The 18564-nt window shown below is 42.7% G+C and overlaps 1 protein-coding gene across 10 annotated transcripts in view; it reads left to right on the forward strand.

Annotated features, from left to right (window-relative positions):
- pot1 (protection of telomeres 1 homolog) overlaps positions 1–18564 on the forward strand; it is a 297679-nt gene that overhangs the window by 48891 nt on the left and 230224 nt on the right. For 9 of the 10 annotated variants that reach the window (XM_048607978.1, XM_048607979.1, XM_048607982.1 and 6 more), the window contains 3 exons: positions 1230–1367; positions 9179–9251; positions 17089–17186. In XM_048607978.1, the coding sequence (XP_048463935.1) occupies positions 1245–1367; positions 9179–9251; positions 17089–17186 (294 nt within the window). In that variant the 5' untranslated portion in view covers positions 1230–1244. Of the gene's footprint in view, positions 1–989; positions 1096–1229; positions 1368–9178; positions 9252–17088; positions 17187–18564 lie in introns of those variants that run through there. The other variant, XM_048607975.1, reaches the window with a different exon arrangement.

Consider the following 18564-nt stretch of genomic DNA (forward strand, 5'->3'; position numbering starts at 1 on the left):
CTTCCTGCTCCTCTGATGCTGCTTGGCCTGCTGTGTTCATCCAGCTCCACACCTTGTTATCTCAGATTCTCCAGCATCTGCAGTTCCTACTATCTCTGATGTTACAGCAATAGCTGTACTTCAGAAGTATTTAATTGGCTGTGGAGTGCTTTAGGATGCCCTGGGGTCATAAAGTGTGCTGTCTAAGTCTATTAGGATCCAATTCCACAGGTACTGAATGGTTCTTTAATCTGTTCAGGAACTGGTCTTTATTCACCTTCTTAGTGTTAGTGAGCATTTGTTGCTAGAGGGAAGAAGTGATGTGTCATGTCTAGTGCCCACTGTCACCATTTATAGTGGGGGCCATGCATCTTGATGAGTCAAGACATGCCTGATTTTTGTCTTTCCCCACTTCCCTAGCCTATGGATACGGAGATTAACTTTCCTTACAACAAACATTCCTTACAACAGAAGCTGGCTTTGTTCAATTCCCTCAACATGGTCAAGGATCAAACCTGGACCTTTCTCTGCTGTATGACTTGCCTACTTGTGGGATAAGCTCCTTGAATTGTTAAGCCAGGGTGTTGTGAACTTGATTGATCCACATCTAATAAGTGTTACGAATGCCATTGGGCTCTTCAGCTGCTGTTCATGTATTTTATTGGCCGATGTGCATCTTTGCTCGATTTCACCTGCTTTCCTCCGTATTTCTTGGTATATCTAGCTAACAAAAATCTTTTGTTCTCAATCTTGAAAGCTCCAACTATTCCTACGTCCCCAGCCTTTGGAAAGTTTTAAAATTCTACAATTTGTTTTACCTAAAAAATTGTATCACTGTATTTGGGAGGAAGCAAAACAGTATAATTGAAGAGATAGCAAGAACTGCAGATGCTGGAGTCAGAGACAACACAGCGTGGAGCTGGAGGAACACAGCAGACCAGGCAGCATCAGAGGGGCAGGAAAGTTGATGTTTCGGGTCGGGACCATTCTTCAGAAATTGAAGGTTCTTTTGGATTTTGCAATGGAACTGATGGCAGCTTCTGTTTATGTTTATCAATGGGGCGCACTTCGTGTATTTGGATGTTTCATGTCTGGATTCATCAGATGGAGTTATGGGTACACATAGAGTATTTAACTTGCATATTTTTGTCCTGTTTGAACCTAATGTATTTTGTTGCTGAGTTATTCCTAAATCTATTCATGAATAATCTGTACTGATGTACTTTAAATTTGACTTCATTTTCTCTTAGTCAATAGGATTGACCATGCCTTTTCAGCAGCTGAGAGAGTCTGATGATCCCATTGAAGCACAATTTCCCAGTCACGTGCAACGGATTGAATTTGAAAAGCTACAGTTATTTTCTGCCTATGACGATAAGTATGTTGAGGTAAGTTCTGTCCCCATCTCTATGGGTCTTGGCTGAGCATGCTCTAATCCTCAGAACAATTATTATGCAAATGACTGAAATTCCAGTTTGATCAAAAAAAGTGCTGGTTTTGGATCTCGAACACCTGAAATTATTCGTGCAGATTTATGACACACTTTTGCCTTAAACAGATTAAGCATCTCAAGCATACGACAATATTTAATGTGTAAATTGGCTTCATTCTTATGGTAATCTTTTTGCATTTGTTGATGGTTTGGTAATTTTGGTTTCAGCAAATCATGTCAATAAAACCATTTTGGCTGAAATGACAGCCTGAGTCTACATCTACTAGATAATAAAGATAGCACGTCATGTTGACGTGATGGATGCGTAAAACTCTGCTAACTTTCTTAAACAAATTACTGTGCTATGAGCCAGCACTGAGTTTGACCCTTGACAGTGATTAAATACAGATATTTGAAATTTTGGATTTTGCAGGTGAGTCTAGTCCTGACTTCATTTTATCTCTATTTTTAAAGAAGTCTCGTTTAATTTTTGTTGTCCGTGCTTTGGACACTTTGACCCGTTTATGTATTTAAAAGACTTTACCCAAGCTCTCTTTCGGGGAGGTGGACAAAGGGATATGGAATTCAGTTCTGGAAGACCACCAGGCTGCCGTACATGCTTCTGCCTGAGTCTTGCTGTGAACCCTCGCTGAGGGGATGGCTTCCAGATGTGTGTTTTATTCCTCCCCTCACCCTGGACCTTCCCAAATGATCTGTGGCCTTTGGCCAATGGGGTCATGAGTGCCAATCAAAGCATCCAATGGGGTCGCACCACCATCCTTCACTGTTGCCATGCTGGGAAGGTATAAAGTGCACAATCTCAGGCATAGGCTGGAGGTTGAGGTGCCAGAAAGTCTGATCGATACTTCTCCAATACACAACTGTCAGGCTGGTTTTAACTGGTTCCCCCTGAACCTTTTTCATTGGTTTCCACTGTTCTCTGTAGCCAGTAACTGCTGGCTGCTGTTTAGTTTGGCCAATTCTCTGTTAGACCTGATTTCTCCGGCTGCGGGTTAATTCAGAATGTCCAATTTAGGGTCCCTGATCACTTGACAACATTTTGTACCATGTCCTCTGATGTTATAAGTAAAACAACATTGTCAATATGTCCATTTTTGCAGATTTGTTCTCAAACCTCGTTTCTCAATCTGTCTTAGATGTTGAATATTTTTATACAATATAATATGTAATTTACCACCGACCTTTTGATAGTCCACAGCTTCTGTGTTATGACATTGCATGTCCAATATACAGTCTTGTGTGTAACTACAACTGAAGGTTGAGAATGCCTTGTCCTCAGCTTCTGTCAAAAATCTTGTACTTTCCAAACATCCCCTTGTTAGCCATTATCTTAGGCTGAAGTAGACTGTTCACTTTTGGTCAGCTAGTCATCATTGGGCTGAACTTCAGACCCTTTATCCTCTGCAACATCACCTGACTTACACCCAGCCTCAGCTTGTCTCTTCTAAAATCCTCATCTACCCTGTTGTAAGTTCCAGATTCAGGGGTCCCACGCTCCTCTGGTCATGATCAAATGGTGTACTTTCCAAAGATCTCAATTCAACTGAAAGGCTGTTCCATACCAAGGGACTTTTCTGTATTTTCCATGTTCTTGCTCATCTACATTGGCTGCTGGGACCTTGTGTCTCTTAATTTGAAAGTCTCTTCCTTGTATTTAAATTTTCCAGAGCTGCCTGCTTCTGTGAAACCTCTCCAATCCTGCAATCCACTTACAAATTCCCAGTTACTCTGATTCCAACCCTTTCTATCGAGATTGCCCATGGATTATTCCATCCGCCTCTTCCTCTTCTCCACTCACTCACTCACAGCCTGTGTCCCGGTCTGTAATTCAGCTATGAAATTCCTCTCTCTCTTGTAGAGTTAAGTAGTTATACAGCACAGAAGTGGCCCTTCAGTCTAACTTGTCCGCACGCCCAGATATCCTAAACTGACCAAGTCCCATTTGCCAGCATTTGGCCCAAATCCCTCCAAACCCTTCCTGTTCATGTACCCATCCAGATGCCTTTTAAATGTAATTGTACTGGCCTCTAGCAACTCGTTCCATACATGCACCACCTTCTGTGTGAAAAAGCTGACCCTCAGGTCCTTTTTAAATCTTTCCCCTCCCACCTTAAATCTGTGCCCTCTAGTTTTGGACTCCCCCAGCTTGGGAAAAAGATCTTGGCCATTCACCCTAACCATGCTCCTCATGATTTTATAAACCTGCATAAGGTCACACCTCAGCTTCCGATGATCCAGGGAAGAAAGGGCCACAGCCGATTCAGCCTCTCCCTATAACTCAAAGAAGCAAAGTTCTTGTAAATCTTTCTGCACCCTTTCAAGTTTAACAACATCTTTCCTTTAGCAGGGAGAGCAGAATTAAATGTAGTATTCTAAAAGTGTCCTCACCAAAGTAACTTCAAGACCATTAAAATGCAGCTGTCTGACCAGACTTTTTAGCACTGTTCATAATCTGATTCTCCTTGACTTTACATCCATTTTGTCTCTGGAAGATCTTACAAAATGAAACAACGGGAATCCAATTAGAACTGCCAGGGAACACTGCCCAGTGAATGGAGGGAGATCGATGTAGTTATAGAAGCTCAGTCATTTCCGCAAGAATTTTTTGGGCCTAGCCATCTTCAGTTATTTACTACGGTAATGAAGCATGTAATGCTCACAAAGAGTAAGAGCAGGATCCTATCCAAGCCTGGATGGGCAAGTGGCATTGAGCACGCACCATACAAGTGTTAGGCAAGGAGCACGTTTACAGAACAGAGACGTTCCTCTTTTTTCAGTGACATTACTGTTGGGTCTTTTCCAAAATCATCACAGCATGAACTCAACTTGACCCGTTGTATCCAGTGCTGATTAAGAGGAGTGACAGTCTGCCTATTTAATCACTCTAATTGATTGTCAACTCATGAGCGATGCGATACATCCAACCTTTTGTTGTCATGGTACAGTGGCTACAGTATGCTTCATGTTCAGGATGCAGTGAGCTTCCAAGATTTCCTTGTCAAAACTAGCCAAAGCATCCAACTACTCTTTTTGCCGGCTCAGTGGTTAGCACTGCTGCCTCACAGCGCCAGGGACCCGGGTTCAATTCCACCCTCGGGCGACTGTCTGTGTGGGTTTCCTCCCGGTGCACATTCTCCCGGTGTCTGCGTGGGTTTCCTCCAGGTGCTCCGGTTTCCTCCCACAGTCCAAAGATGTGCAGGCTAGGTGGATTGACTGTGCTAAATTGCCCGTAGTGTTCAGGGATGTGTAGATTAGGTGGGTTATAGTGGGGTGGGTCTGGGTGGAATACTTTGAGGTTCGGTGTGGACTTGTTGGGCCGAAGGGCTTGTTTCCACACTGTAGGGATTCTATGATTCTATTCTATAGAAGACCAAGTGCTTTTCCCAATATCCTTCAAGCATTCTCACCATCGAGATGCTGTAGCTGTTGGGTCAAAGTCTTTGAACACATAATGCGGGAGTCCTTTTATCACCGCAATTAGTGTTGCAAGAGGAAAACCACCACACCCCTCTCAAGGGGAGTTAGGAATGGGTGATAAATACTGGCACTCTCAACAATATCTAGCCAAGGCTGAATGATAACAAAATGCCAGGGTGCCGTTTTGCTGTTATATGTGTTGTAGAAGGTAAATTTTCAAATGGATTTCAGAAATATGGTCATGTTGCTAAGAATTAGACTTGTTACCAGGGCATACTCTCTAGAGATCTACACGATGAAAAGAATGGACCAAACTGTCTGAAATCTGATCATCCTTTGGACGCCCGAGTTGTATAAAAACTTTATAATTGTGAAGATGGTGGCCCCAGCGTTTCCTATTAATCTGGAGATAGAAGGAGAATCCCTCCACGTCTGCATCAAACATCTTCCACCAGCAAAGGTTGTCCACAAGTTCCAGTCTTTGGACTCGATTGGTAACACAACAAATCATGGTGAAAGCCACAGAGCCATTCAGAAATGTGAAACTGGCTTCTTTTGCACGCTCAGCAAAGACTTATAGTTATAACGAGCTTTTTAATTCTGTGAAACTTCCATGGTGCTGTGCAGAGCTTCCAACAGATGTAACATTCAGACTAAAATAACTGCTGCTGGTCAGGCTCACCAGGTTTGTTTACTCTGGATTAAATGGGGACTGCACTCTGAGGGAGAACATTGTGCTGACATGGGATATGGTAATGACATTTGCAATAAATAAATATTCATATTGAGAAAGTATGGCCATATGTTTCTGAAGTAAACCTTTCTGGGCAGCATTTGAATTGGTCCATCAGCAGCAGATTGCTCAAATACATTCTGGCTGTTAATGACCCAACGGACTGTTGAAAAGAGGGGAAGACATGACTGCACTGGAGAAGTTATAAGCTTTCACATCTCTGCACTGCGTCATGTTTCCAGTAGTTTTATAGATTAATGTCTTGGAACTACTTCCTTCTCGGTCGACAAAGTCAACTATATGGTGTTCACTGCAGAAAATTGTTGAGTCATTGATGGTGTCCCACCGGGTTTGCAGCCTTATTTCTTCTGTACATATTCATTAGAACAGAGTGTGCTGGTAAAGAGGATTTCAGCAGGAACATTAGAATTAAGGAAAACATTTGGGACCTCTGTACTTTCAAAGTGCAGCTTTAACAAACATCTACTGTGCCAGGAAAAAGATTCTGAGGTGGAGAATCTGAATTTACATTGACAAACTGCAACAGCTTGAAAGTTGTCTTCCAGTTGTAACAGATCAGATTTGTTGTCATCCTTCCATCCAAGAGAAGTGATGGATGGGCAACAAACAAATATGTTTCAGATGGCAGGGGCTGTCTTTGTTGCTGTTTCGCTGGTGCCTGTGAAAGCTGAGAGATCACTTCTTTAAGTGTCACACACGAAGCTGCCAAGTAACGTTGGTGCTTGTTTTTGGCACTGCTGCTGTGCCAAACCAGGTCATCTTGATGGTGCCTGCCAGCCCACACGTGGTGTTGCTATTCTGTCATCAACTGGTGACTGCCACGTGGGGTAATCGATGTTTAGGGGCCCTGCATGCTTGTAAACATCCTTGAAATGGAAATCTGAGCACCTGCTGGTCCTCTGGCTCCAAATACCTCACTGTACAGAGAGTCCTTGGATATATCATTATCTTCCATTCTGCCTACATATCCAAGTCAACATAGATGTTTCTGTTTGATCAGTACCCACGCTTGCCTTTGAGAGTTCTGCCAGGCTGTATCCAAGATATGCTGCAGACAGTAAAGGTAGAAGCATTTGAGCTTCTTTTCTTGATAGCTATCAGTGTTTCACAGCCTGACAACAATGTGCAGTGAATGCAAGTCTTATAAACCCAGTCAGTTTTGATGGATAAAAAACAATAGCTTAGAACAGACAGATCTTTTTATGGTTCAGAGATTGATGTGTTTCTTAAAGATGCTGCTTGACTTTTCCTGCCTTGCTATATATTTCTAATAGGCATTGCCAGATACTCCTTCCCTCCAGAAGGTATCACCCTTCTAAATCTTCCAGTTTGCAACCTTCTGATTTGGTGCACACTTTCCAGCGAGAGAATAATTATAAGCCCCGTCTTCCCCCTCACCTGGAATTTAGAGGGGCCATGTCTCTATTCAAAAAGAAGCCATGGGCTTCTCAGCATCCTGGCTTTATCCTTCCATCAACATAAAACAGAACAGCCCAAATATTCCAATCAGGGTTTGAACCCCTAATTCCAATGCATGTTACACACATTCTTGGCTCCAATTATTTGGGCCCGTCTTCCAATGGAGGATCCTGCAAATCTCACCAAGCACAGGACTCCTTGCAAAGGGCAGTACAGGGAATTTTTGTTTTAACAGAACTAGCCATCGTAGTCAGGTAAATAAAGAGTCCTAAGTGACCAAAACCTCTTTAAAAGATCTTTGGAGAGGAGGTGCGAGATGGCAGGTGAATTCATATGGGGTAGGTTAGAGTAGCAGGAGGGCAGGGAGGGTGGATTGGGTCAGGAGGCTCGTTGGTGAGTTAAGGGGTAGTAGGCTGGATTAGACTGGTACGGTGATCGGAATAGTCAGGTCGGGTCAGGGGGCTGAGCTGTCAGGAGAGGGTTTGGAGTTGGAGGATTAGGGAAGTGTTGGGGTAGTTCTAGAGGGAGCCATCCAGAGAGACGACCGACAGACAGAGACAGTACATCAAACAGCAGATGTGGTCAGGACAGTTCCCATACATTTTTCAGCAATCCATTCAGGTGTTGAGGACCCTGAATCACCAAATCTCATCAAAGCTTTGTCATCTTTATAAGCAGTTCCAGTTCCTCACTCCTGAAAATCTAGCTTTGAAGCTCCCTTAGAGCCACTTTGCCATGTGCTGCCTTACCAGCTGGTGGTTGAATTTCTTTTCCTAGGCCTTGCCTTTCCTTCATTCTCAAGGTTGATTTCCAGCACTTGTACACAAGCACGATGCCATTTCTTTCACAGACCGTGGGCTTCACTAAACTGGTGTTACTCTTGGCTTTCCCTGAAATCCAGTCTTCCTCAGCTTCACTGAAGCAGTACTGTTTGTGGGCTTCTTTCTCAGGTTCAGCATTATCAGTGGCCTATTCTGGACTGTAACTCTGTCCAACATTAAACCATTCAATGTTTCAGCTCCTCTGGCCTTTTCCAAAACTCTGACGACCTGGAGACTGCTAACAGCAGCATCCCTGCTGCCTGGAACCTATTTCCCCGTCCCTCAAATTACCAGACTGGCCAGTAGACCAGAGGTAACATCCTCCTGTTTTGACCGCCTATGAGCAACTGACTAAAACAAACTGACCTTTGAACTGATCTGGGTGACCAAACAAGACACCCCAAGAGCATCCTGCCCTCATTGCTAGATGAATCAGCAGAAACTAGCAGAAGAACAATCTATGCCCTGAAAAGCTGCAGATGGTAATAAACTCCATCTGGTATTAGGTGCACAATGTAAATCTTTGCCTCAATGCAATGCCCTCCACAAGTCAAATTAACAACATTTACCTGGAAGAGTGGTTGACCTTCTCCTAGACCTGTGCTAAATATAATTGCCACAATGTCATGTCCATGCCCTCAGATTGAACTGAATTACCTGAAAAATGTTTCACTGCTCTTGTAAGTGATTTAACACTCCACAGGAGAGTTGGTGGATCCCTTTGATGTGCAAATTGTTGTAAGCATCTTAGTTGCACTTGAAAGATGATTGCAAGCTTGCTTTGAATTCTTCTGCCGCTGTAAATTTTCTTCTATTGAGTCCGCTATTAGCCCTTGGAGAAAGTGAGAGCTAAACAGCCAGATCTTAAACATGTACACACTGGCTCCACACATGATATATCACAGCAGCAATAGTTTAATTGTCATTGTGCAAATTCAGAGGATATGAACAACTAGCAGGATTATGCCATTTGGCCCCTTGAGCCATATCTACCATTCAATAAAATGGCTGATCTGATTGTAACCCCAAATCCACCTTTCTGTCTACCCCAAATAATCTTTCACTCCCTGCTTACGAATAATCCATTCACTTTTGCCTTAAAAAATATATTTGAGGACTCTGCTTCTACCATCTGGTCAGGAAGAGTGTACCAAATATTCTCAGCCCTTTTGAGAGCCTAATCACTGTTTTGAATTGATGCCTCCTGATTTTTACCAGGTGACATCTCGTTCTAGATTCTCCCACAAGAGAAAGCATCCTCTCCACAAAAACCCCGTGTTGACCCTTCAGGATCACATATGCTTCAATCAATATATGCTTGTTTCTGCTTTTTAGGGAACAATTTTGATGAAGTATCCGCCACATGAGCTGGGAACAGGAGAAAAAGCATTCAAAATGGTACTGGAAGGTATGTTGACATTGACTGATGAGCATATTGTAACTAGGGGGGAAAAAAACAATCCTAGTATAACCCCTGAAAGGTGCTGCAGGTCAGAATTTAACAAATTTAGTGGTAAATTACTGTTGTTCCAGTTTTATTTTACACCAATTTGTAAAATGTTTTAAATTGTTGTCATTTCACTGTGGCTAGAAATCGACCTGTATTCTACTCTTTTTGCACACCTACACCTCTGAGGTAAAGGCCAAGATTCCATTCGCATTTTGCAGCTTTTTTTGTACTTACAATAATATTGAAAATTCATGTATATCAAGACACTAAGATCCCTTTGTCCCTCTGCAATTTTTAGCCTCTTTGCATTAGGAAACTATTCTGTACTCTCTGTCTCTGACTGGAAGAGAATGAGGTCACACTTCCCACATTGTAGTCTTTCTGCTACAGTTTTGCCCATTCACTGAACCGATAATGTGTTTTGGTAACATGTTGCTCTCATCTACGCAATAGACTCTGCCTCCTACTTGAGGTAATTTTGAAACCTGTATCGGTAAATTTGAGGGTCCCGAAAAACGTAACATGCATGATCAATCCCCCTCTACCTCCTGGTGTAGAAGCAGATGGAGCATTGGACTGCCTGCTCATTACAATGATAGTATGTTGGTCTCCTGCCACCTATGAGAGATGATGGACCTGCAGCAAACAATCCATGTTATTGGGGGTGTCTTTGGTACACTTTGTTTTGATGACTGTGAAGACAAATTCATGGGATGCAGGTACTGCCACAGATGACACTCTCAAAGCTGCTAAGTGACGCTGTGGGTTATTGCTTTTGACGTTGCCACCTTTTGCTAACCTGCTGTAGCGAGGTGTCGCCATTTCTCTCTATCATCAGCCAGTGATTCCCAAGTGCAAGCCTCAATATTTAGGGCCTTCACATGGACTGGCCTTCATGTTGTCTGGTCCCTTCTGCTTCACTACACAGGAGGTCCTGTGGTATGTAACCATTGTACATGCTGCCTTTGTCTGATTAGTGCTATTTCACTTGGGAACACACCTTTGAGATGCATGTATTAATGATTTTGTCTCGCAGGATACACTCGGAATGTGTCATGAGCAATAATATGGAAACTGAAGAGCTTTTTGCTTGATGGCAGTAAATTATCACAGCCATACAGCAAGATGCTAAGAATATAGGCCTTAGAAGCCTCGTTGATTATGTAGATAATAACAATAGCTTAAAACAGAGACCTTCAACCACCCTTTATAGTTCAGAATATCAGTTGTCACAGCTGCCGGAGTATATGCCTTTCTAAAAAGCAAAATGCTGCGGACGCTGGAGATCTGAAATACAAGCAGAAAGAGCTGGAGAGAATCAGCGGATCAGGCAGCATCTAAACAAAGAGAGTTAAAGTTTCAAGACCTGCGTGTCCCTCAGTTAGAAGTGACTGGGCCTGGAAATGTGCTGGTTTTGTGTCATTAAGAAAGGTGTGGAGGAGGAACAAGTGAAACACATGGTCAAGGGTGCTCACATTTGCAGATGAGTTGCATATTGAAGAGGATGTCAACGCACCAACCGTTGCATTCAAAGGGCCGTGCTATGTCATATCTGCCACCTCCACAGTTCCCACCTTCTGTCACTACTCCACAGGGACTGCTCCCTCTGTGCCAGCCTGGTCCATTCCTCCATCACTGCTAACACCTCTTCCCTCCCCATAGCAGCTTCCCATGCCACTGCAAAATATGTTACACTTCACCATTATTTTCTCTCTCCTCACTGTCCAATACTTCAGACTCATTCCAGTTGAAGTAAGAGCTTATCTCTACTTCTTGCAATTGGATCTATTGTATTCACTGCTCATAATGTAGTCTCCTCCTAACTGTTCAGAACAAATGCAGACTGGGTGACCGTTTTGTGGAACAACATTGAACTGTTCACAAGCATGACTCCGACCTGCTAGTCACTAGCCATTTCAGCGTTCTGCTGTCATTCCAGCATTTCTGTCCTGGGTCTGCTGCAATGTTCCAATGAAGCACAACACAAGCTGGACAAGCAGTACCTCATTTTATACCTAAGCACTTTGCAGCCTTCAGGCCTCCATTTCAACAACTTCAGAGCACGATCTCCGCTCTCCATTTTGATGACAACCCCTTCCCAAACCCTGGTGTGTGTTTGTAGGGATTTGCTCCCAGCGGAGCTGAACTATTTTCTGCCACTAACACCTGCCATTAACACTACTCTTCATCTGTACTTTTTCTTTGCTACCATTAACACCCCCTCTGCTTTATGCTCTAGGCACCGTTATCAGCTCCTCCCCCTCCCTCCCCTCTCTCTAGCATAAAACCCATTGCTTTCCAGCTGTCTGCAACACCCGCTCCCCCCCAACTTTTGAATAAATCATATTGGGTTCGAAATGTTAACTCTTCCTTTCTCCAAAGATTCCACACTTGCTTTGTTTGTATATACCTTTCATTCCTACTTTGCAAATCAATGAACGATCTATAGTGTTATCTTAACTTTATACACCATTATTTTTAATAATCTCCTGTGAGGAGCTTTGTCACATGTCCCTCAAAGCTCAGGTACAAAAAGAACTATAGCTAGTGCTCTTTCCACCCTTTATACTTGCATCCTTTAAAAGTCAATTAGACAGACACAGCCTACCTTTTGCAAATCACTGCAGATTTTTTCTCATGGATAGCGGGAACTGCAGATGCTGGAGAATCTGAGATAACAAGGTGTAGAGCTGGATGAACACAGCAGGCCAAGCAGCATCAGAGGAGCAGGAAAGCTGATGTTTTGGGTCTGGACCCTTCTTCAGAAAATGATTTTTTCTCATTATCTTATTTGTCCACATGCTAAGGAATCCCGTCCCTGATGATCAATCCTGTTAGCTTTCCCATAACTGATATAAATCTAACAGTGCTATCATTTCCTTACGTTTCCCTTCCTCCTGAAGTAATAGAAATTTCAGTTAGAGTCATAGAGTTGTACAGCATGGAAACAGACACATCAGATCAATCCATCCATGCTGACCAGATATCGTAAATTAATTTAGTCCCATTTGCCAACATTTGGCCCATATCCCTCTAAACTCTTCTTATTCATGTACCCATCCAGATGCTTGTGAAATATTGCAATTGTACCAGCCTCCACCACTTCCTCTGGCAGCTCATTCCATCCATGCACTACCCTCTGCGTGAAAATGTTGCCCCTTAGGTCCCTTTTAAATCTTTCCCCTCATCTTAAAACTATGCCCTCTGGTTTTGTACTCCCCAACCCTGGGGAAAAGACCTTGTCTATTTACACTATCCATGTCCTTCATGATATAAATGTCTGTAAAGTCACCCCCTCAGCCTCCGATGCTCCAGGAAGAATAGCCCCAGCCTATTCAGCCTCTCCTTATAGCTCAAACTCTCCCACCCTGGCATCATTATTGTCAATATTTTCTGTACCCTTTCAAGTTTAACAACATCCTTCCTATTAGCAGGGAGACCAGAATTGAATGCAGTATTCTAAAAGTGGCCTAACCAGCACAGCAGCAACAATACCTTCCAACTCCTATACTCAGTGCACTGTTGGACACGAATTCTAAATCTAAAGACCCTGGAAAAAATAACCAATACGTTTGTCATCTACTCAACAAAACTTTTAATACACTGGGATAAAAGCCAGCAAGTATGAAGATCTCTCAGTTTAAGACTCAATGTTTTTGTGTTGATCATATCTTCCACTTTTATTCAGTCAACTAAGTTCCTTTCTTTTGCCTGTGTTTTTTATACTCTCTTGTACTGCTACTATTTTGTCCTCTTTGTCTATTGTGAAAACAGAAACCAAGTGAGTCTTTCGTTTTTCAAGGACCGTAACTTCCCCCCCCTCAGTGGTCGAGAACGCCCTCAACCGTGTCTCCCACATCTCCCGCAACTCATCCCTCACACCCCGTCCACGCAATAAGAACCAAAAAAGAATCCCCCTCGTCCTCACGTACCATCCCACCAACCTCCAGATCCAACACATCATCCTCCGACACTTCCGCCATCTGCAATCCGACCCCACCACCGAAGACATCTTTCCCTCCCCACCCTTATCTGCTTTCCGGAGGGACCACTCTCTCCGTGACTCCCTTGTCCGCTCCACACTCCCCTCCAGCCCCACGACACCCGGCACTTTTCCCTGCAACCGCAGGAAGTGCTACACCTGCCCCCATACCTCCTCCCTCGCCCCCATCCCAGGCCCCAAGAAGACTTTCCACATCAAGCAGATGTTCACCTGCACATCTGCCAATGTGGTATACTGCATCCGCTGTACCCGGTGTGGCCTCCTCTACATCGGGGAAACCAAGTGGAGGCTCGGGGACCGCTTTGCAGAACACCTACGTTCGGTTCGCAATAAACAACTGCACCTCCCAGTCGCGAACCATTTCAACTCCCCCTCCCATTCCTCAGACGACATGTCCATCCTGGGCCTCCTGCACTGCCACAACAATGCCACCCGAAGGTCGCAGGAACAGCAACTCCTATTCCGCTTGGGAACCCTGCAGCCCAATGGTATCAATGTGGATTTCACAAGCTTCAAAATCTCTCCTCCCCCTACCGCATCCCAAAACCAGTCCAGCTTGTCCCCGCCTCCCTAACCTGTTCTTCCTCCCACCTGTCCCCTCCTCCCACCTCAAGCCGCACCCCCATCTCCTACCTACTAACATCATCCCGCCCCCTTGACCTGTCCGTCCTCCCTGGACTAACCTATCCCCTCCCTAACTCCCCACCTACACTCACCTTTACTGGCTCCATCCCCGCCTCTTTGACCTGTCTGTCTCCTCTCCACCTATCTTCTCCTTTATCCATCTTCTATCCGCCTCCCTCTCTCTCTCCCTATTTATTTCAGAACCCCCTTCCCCTCCCCCTTTTTCTGATGAAGGGTCTAGGCCCGAAACGTCGGCCTTTCTGCTCCTATGATGCTGCTTGGCCTGCTGTGGTCATCCAGCCCTGCACCTTGTTGTCTCTGAGTCTTTAACAAGCCTGTAAGTTCTTCACAGTCTTTTATGGTTCTACATTTTTACTTACCTTCCATTCCCTTTATATGTTTATAAAAGCTTTCATTGCATCTTTTGACCCTGTATGGGTTTTCACCATGGTCCCTTTTTGCATCTGTGTTGTATTTGTAACCTTGAAATGACCCTCTTGGCTTTCCCAGTCTGTTGAAGTTCCGTGTTTTTTTTCATTTGTGCATGAACTACTTTTAGTTTGACGCTGTTTGTTTCTTGAGTACCATTCCTAACTTGTACAAATAAAGAACTTTCACCCTTTTGGATGACTTGCTAGTTTTGTATTGTAACAAATAAGTTTTTGAATTTTTCACTTTATTTAGCTTTGAACAGTTCAGTCCAATTTTCTGTGGTCACTTTAATTCATCTCTTTAAACTATGAGTCTGAACAGAATGAGTCGCTCTCCTTATCGATAGCTAAATACACTTAACAGTTATGCTTGCTAATTCAATAATTGGGAAGTTCAGCTCTAATCTGCGCCTCTCGCCACATAATTTCATTTCTTTGTGAGGCCTCCTTTGCTAATGCAGCTTAAATTGATGCTTAAGAAATCCTTTAAGTCAAATGCATGGATTGATTATAAGTCAGATGAATTTCCGATGATCTTTTAACATATTTAAATTTATTCAAAAAGCTCATGTGCTTAAAATGTCTCAGAATTAAAATTTAATAAGCTCGCTACATCATTAAACTCTAAGTATTCATGAGATTTTGTCAAAACACTTACTGCATTCATCAAAGTAGGAAGCAAAGTAGTCTCTGCATTCCCTCAAGCCTATTTCACCATTTACTTACCTTGATCCCACATCCCTTTTGCCCGTCAATATTTCCATTATCCTTTGTGTGAAGCAATGCATCCTGGCTTCACCCCTCAACGGCTCTGCTTTAATTTTAAAGTTGTGCTGCTTTTTCTAGATCACCCACTGGATGCAGTTGTTCACCACTATTTGCCTTCTCAGCTCCTTTAACCATTGAAGCATTTATGCAACTCCTTACTGTTTTATGTTCAGTGGTATATAAATCGAGTCTATTCAACCTGTTATTGTAATTTAAGCGTTTTAGTGCCTTATTAATGTGAAGCATGATTGCAGACCAGTTTTACTTTTATTTAGTAGGGCATGGTTCATATGTAGGTAATGGTAGGATAACATTTTATTGTTGCTCCCTGCCAGCTATGCCATCTGGTCATAGTGAGCATGGTTTGGAGACAAGGTAACAGTATTGTAGTAGGCACCATGATGTTTATATCCCTTTTATTGTACAATTGGTTGATTGTGGTTGAAACTTTGAAACCTTGCTGGCAGATTAAACAGATTTTCCTGTTTAGTGGGAGCAGGATGATGACATGGAGCTCAGCCTTGATGTTGGTCTCTTTGTTTGTCATTCTTCGGTCTTGTTTCTCCAACTCTGCACTTCTGGAGAATCATACAAAACTGCAGGATAGAGGAGGGCTTTGGTTTGTTGAGTGTGAGCTGACTCTTCCAAAAAGCAATTTGGTTAGTCCCACAACCCTGCTGTTTCCCCGAATCCCAACCACTACTTTTCTCCTTTAAAATGTCTGTAGATTTCCCTTTTGAAAGCTACTACCCACTCTGTTTCCATTACCTATTGGACAGTGCATTAAGCACTCTAACCACACAGTGTTTTTCCCCTCACATTTGTTACTAGTTGTTTTGTCAGTCATCTTAACTCTGCTATCTCTGTTTCACAATCCCTCAGCTAATGGAAACAGTCTTCATTTGCACTTCCATGCACTTACCAATGTTTAAACACTGCTTTATTTTTGGCTTTCTCTGCTTGAGGGGATTGCAGCTTCTCCAGCCTCTCTATCCAGTTGTAATTGTTCCTCTCCAGAAACATTCTAGGTAAACTTCTCCTGTGCCCTCACCTTAAATTGTGGTGTCCAGGTTTGGACTCAAACTGGAACCAGTTTAATGTTTTGTAAGTATGACTTTCTGGTTCTTCCACTCTTATGGGATCACTGGCGTTACAGTATTAATTATTAATGCTTTGCTAACCCGTCCTGCTTTGCACAATCACCCCCAGGTTTCTTTGTTCCTGCATGTCCCTGTAGGATTGTATCTTTTAGCTAATATTGCCTCTCCTGATTCTTCCCAGCGAAGTATACTGCTTCACATTTTTCTGCATTAACTTTTGGCGGATGACATGTTTGACCAATCTATCATGTCCTTTTGAAGCCTGTTATTAATTCCGTCACACTTTCCCTTTTTCGAGTCATCTGTGGTTTTCTCTGACCCACCAAAGTTTGAGTCACTAATGTGCATCATAAACAATGCTTAATCCTGAGCGACAGCATTGAAAATCTCCCTATAGTCCAAAGGTTTCTCTGTATGCAGATACTTGATTATATAATGAGGAAATGCACCTCAAACTTAATTTATTGTCTCGGATTCTCCTATTCTCCCATAGCCATGTGTAAGACACTTGAGTAGTATGTGAATGAAAGTTCTTTCTTCAGTTGGTCAATCTGCCTCTCCTGTCCTCCCACTCTCCCCAGCCTCCGATGTCCCACACCCTTCCTGTCCAGAATCAAAATCATTGCTGCTGTTCAAAATTGTTAACCTCATGACTTGATACATATTTAAACATTAGCATCATTATTCACATAGCTGATGTATCAAGTAAAGTATTTGATTTTCTAAAGCGTGCGGCACCAAGATTTTCTACTTTGATATAAATGCTGAATTTTTTTTAAGTATTTCTGCTCAAACTAGGTTTTGTAGATAATTAGAATTGAATCTGAAATCTGTAACATAATGCAGCTCTAATTTTCTGCTTTTCTTAGAGTCAACTGCACGACAGCCAATGTCCAACCTATCAACCATTAACACCTTTGTTTTTGGAAAGCTGGTGGATGACTGTGAACACACCCTGAAACAAGGGGTAAGATATCTGCTTAAATAAGGGTTTCAACTGACAAATTATACCATTCAGGAATGGAGGTCTTGTGTCTGGAAAAGAGAAAGATGAGATTTGGCTAAAATCTTAAAGAATAATGGAAGAGTTTTATGTATTTGACATGGCGAAAATGTTTCCAGTTGCTGGGGAGCCGTGTACATAAGATGGTGACTAATGAATCCAATGAAGAAGGAACTTATTTACCCAGGAGTTAGTGAGCCCCACATTCTATCAGAAAGTGATGTTGAGACAAATAATAGAGATGCATTTAAGGGGAGAGCTAGATAAACAGGTGAAGGGGAAAGTAGAGGGTTAAATTTGATTGAGGTAGTCGAGGAGAGGTAGAGAAAGGATGTATGGAACATAAACACCAACGTTGACGTTTAACTGAATGGCCTTGTTTTATACTGTAAGCTCTGCAATTTTTGTAAGGTGAGAGGTCACTGATTCAAAATGAAGCTTTTCATTACAGCATGATATTTTTATGTTCCCTATAGTGAATGGACAATGGACCTTCCAATTTCACTCAATATGAATGAGTTTCCTGCCTTTTGTGGTAACTGACTCTGAAAGTCAATCCCAGCTTCCTTTACCTTAACTAGCAATTCAGCTCGCTCTCCGAGATATTATAAATCTTCTTCCTTGCGATGATGATAGCTTTGCTCACCTCTTGACCATTCGATGCTGAACAGAGGATACAATTGTCAAACAGTCTCTCACACCACCCAACTTATAAAAGAATACGAGACTGTCAAGAAGATGGGTCAGTGCAGATAAATGCCACTGAGATAAATTTCAAAATGTTAGAAATAAGTGTGCAGAATAAAATGAGAGCACTGTTGCCTTAGTGCAAATTTTTTTTTTTAACCTGCATTTCTGTGTTTAAATTGAACATTCAGAGAGGAGTCAGTGCACAAATCCATTGTGGTATGGTCTGCAATAAGAAGAATTCTGTCAGGACTGAAAAACAGTTGCACCACTGAAATATAATTTATTGACTTGACTAACAAACCCTTTCTTTGGTACATTCATGGCGTATGGGCATCAAGGACCAACATTTGACACTCATCCCTCATGCCTTTGGCTTGCGAGGACTCTTAGAGGACACTTAAGAGTCAACCATATTGCTGTGTGCCTGGAGTCATATATAGGTCAGACTGGGTAAGGAGGGTGATTTTTTTCCTTAAAGGACATTAATGAACTACTTGGTTTTTTTTAAACAACAAGCAATGATCTTTTCATGGTTACCATTGCTGAAATTTGATCTACACTCCAGACTTATGAATCGAGTTCAAATTGTACTAGTTTCTACTTTGCCGTGGGCCTCCAGATTTTCAGTCCAGTGATATTACCGTTACCCCAT

The sequence above is a fragment of the Rhincodon typus genome, chromosome 18 (genome assembly GCF_021869965.1).
Source record: "Rhincodon typus isolate 14 chromosome 18, sRhiTyp1.1, whole genome shotgun sequence".
Lineage (NCBI taxonomy): Eukaryota > Metazoa > Chordata > Chondrichthyes > Orectolobiformes > Rhincodontidae > Rhincodon > Rhincodon typus.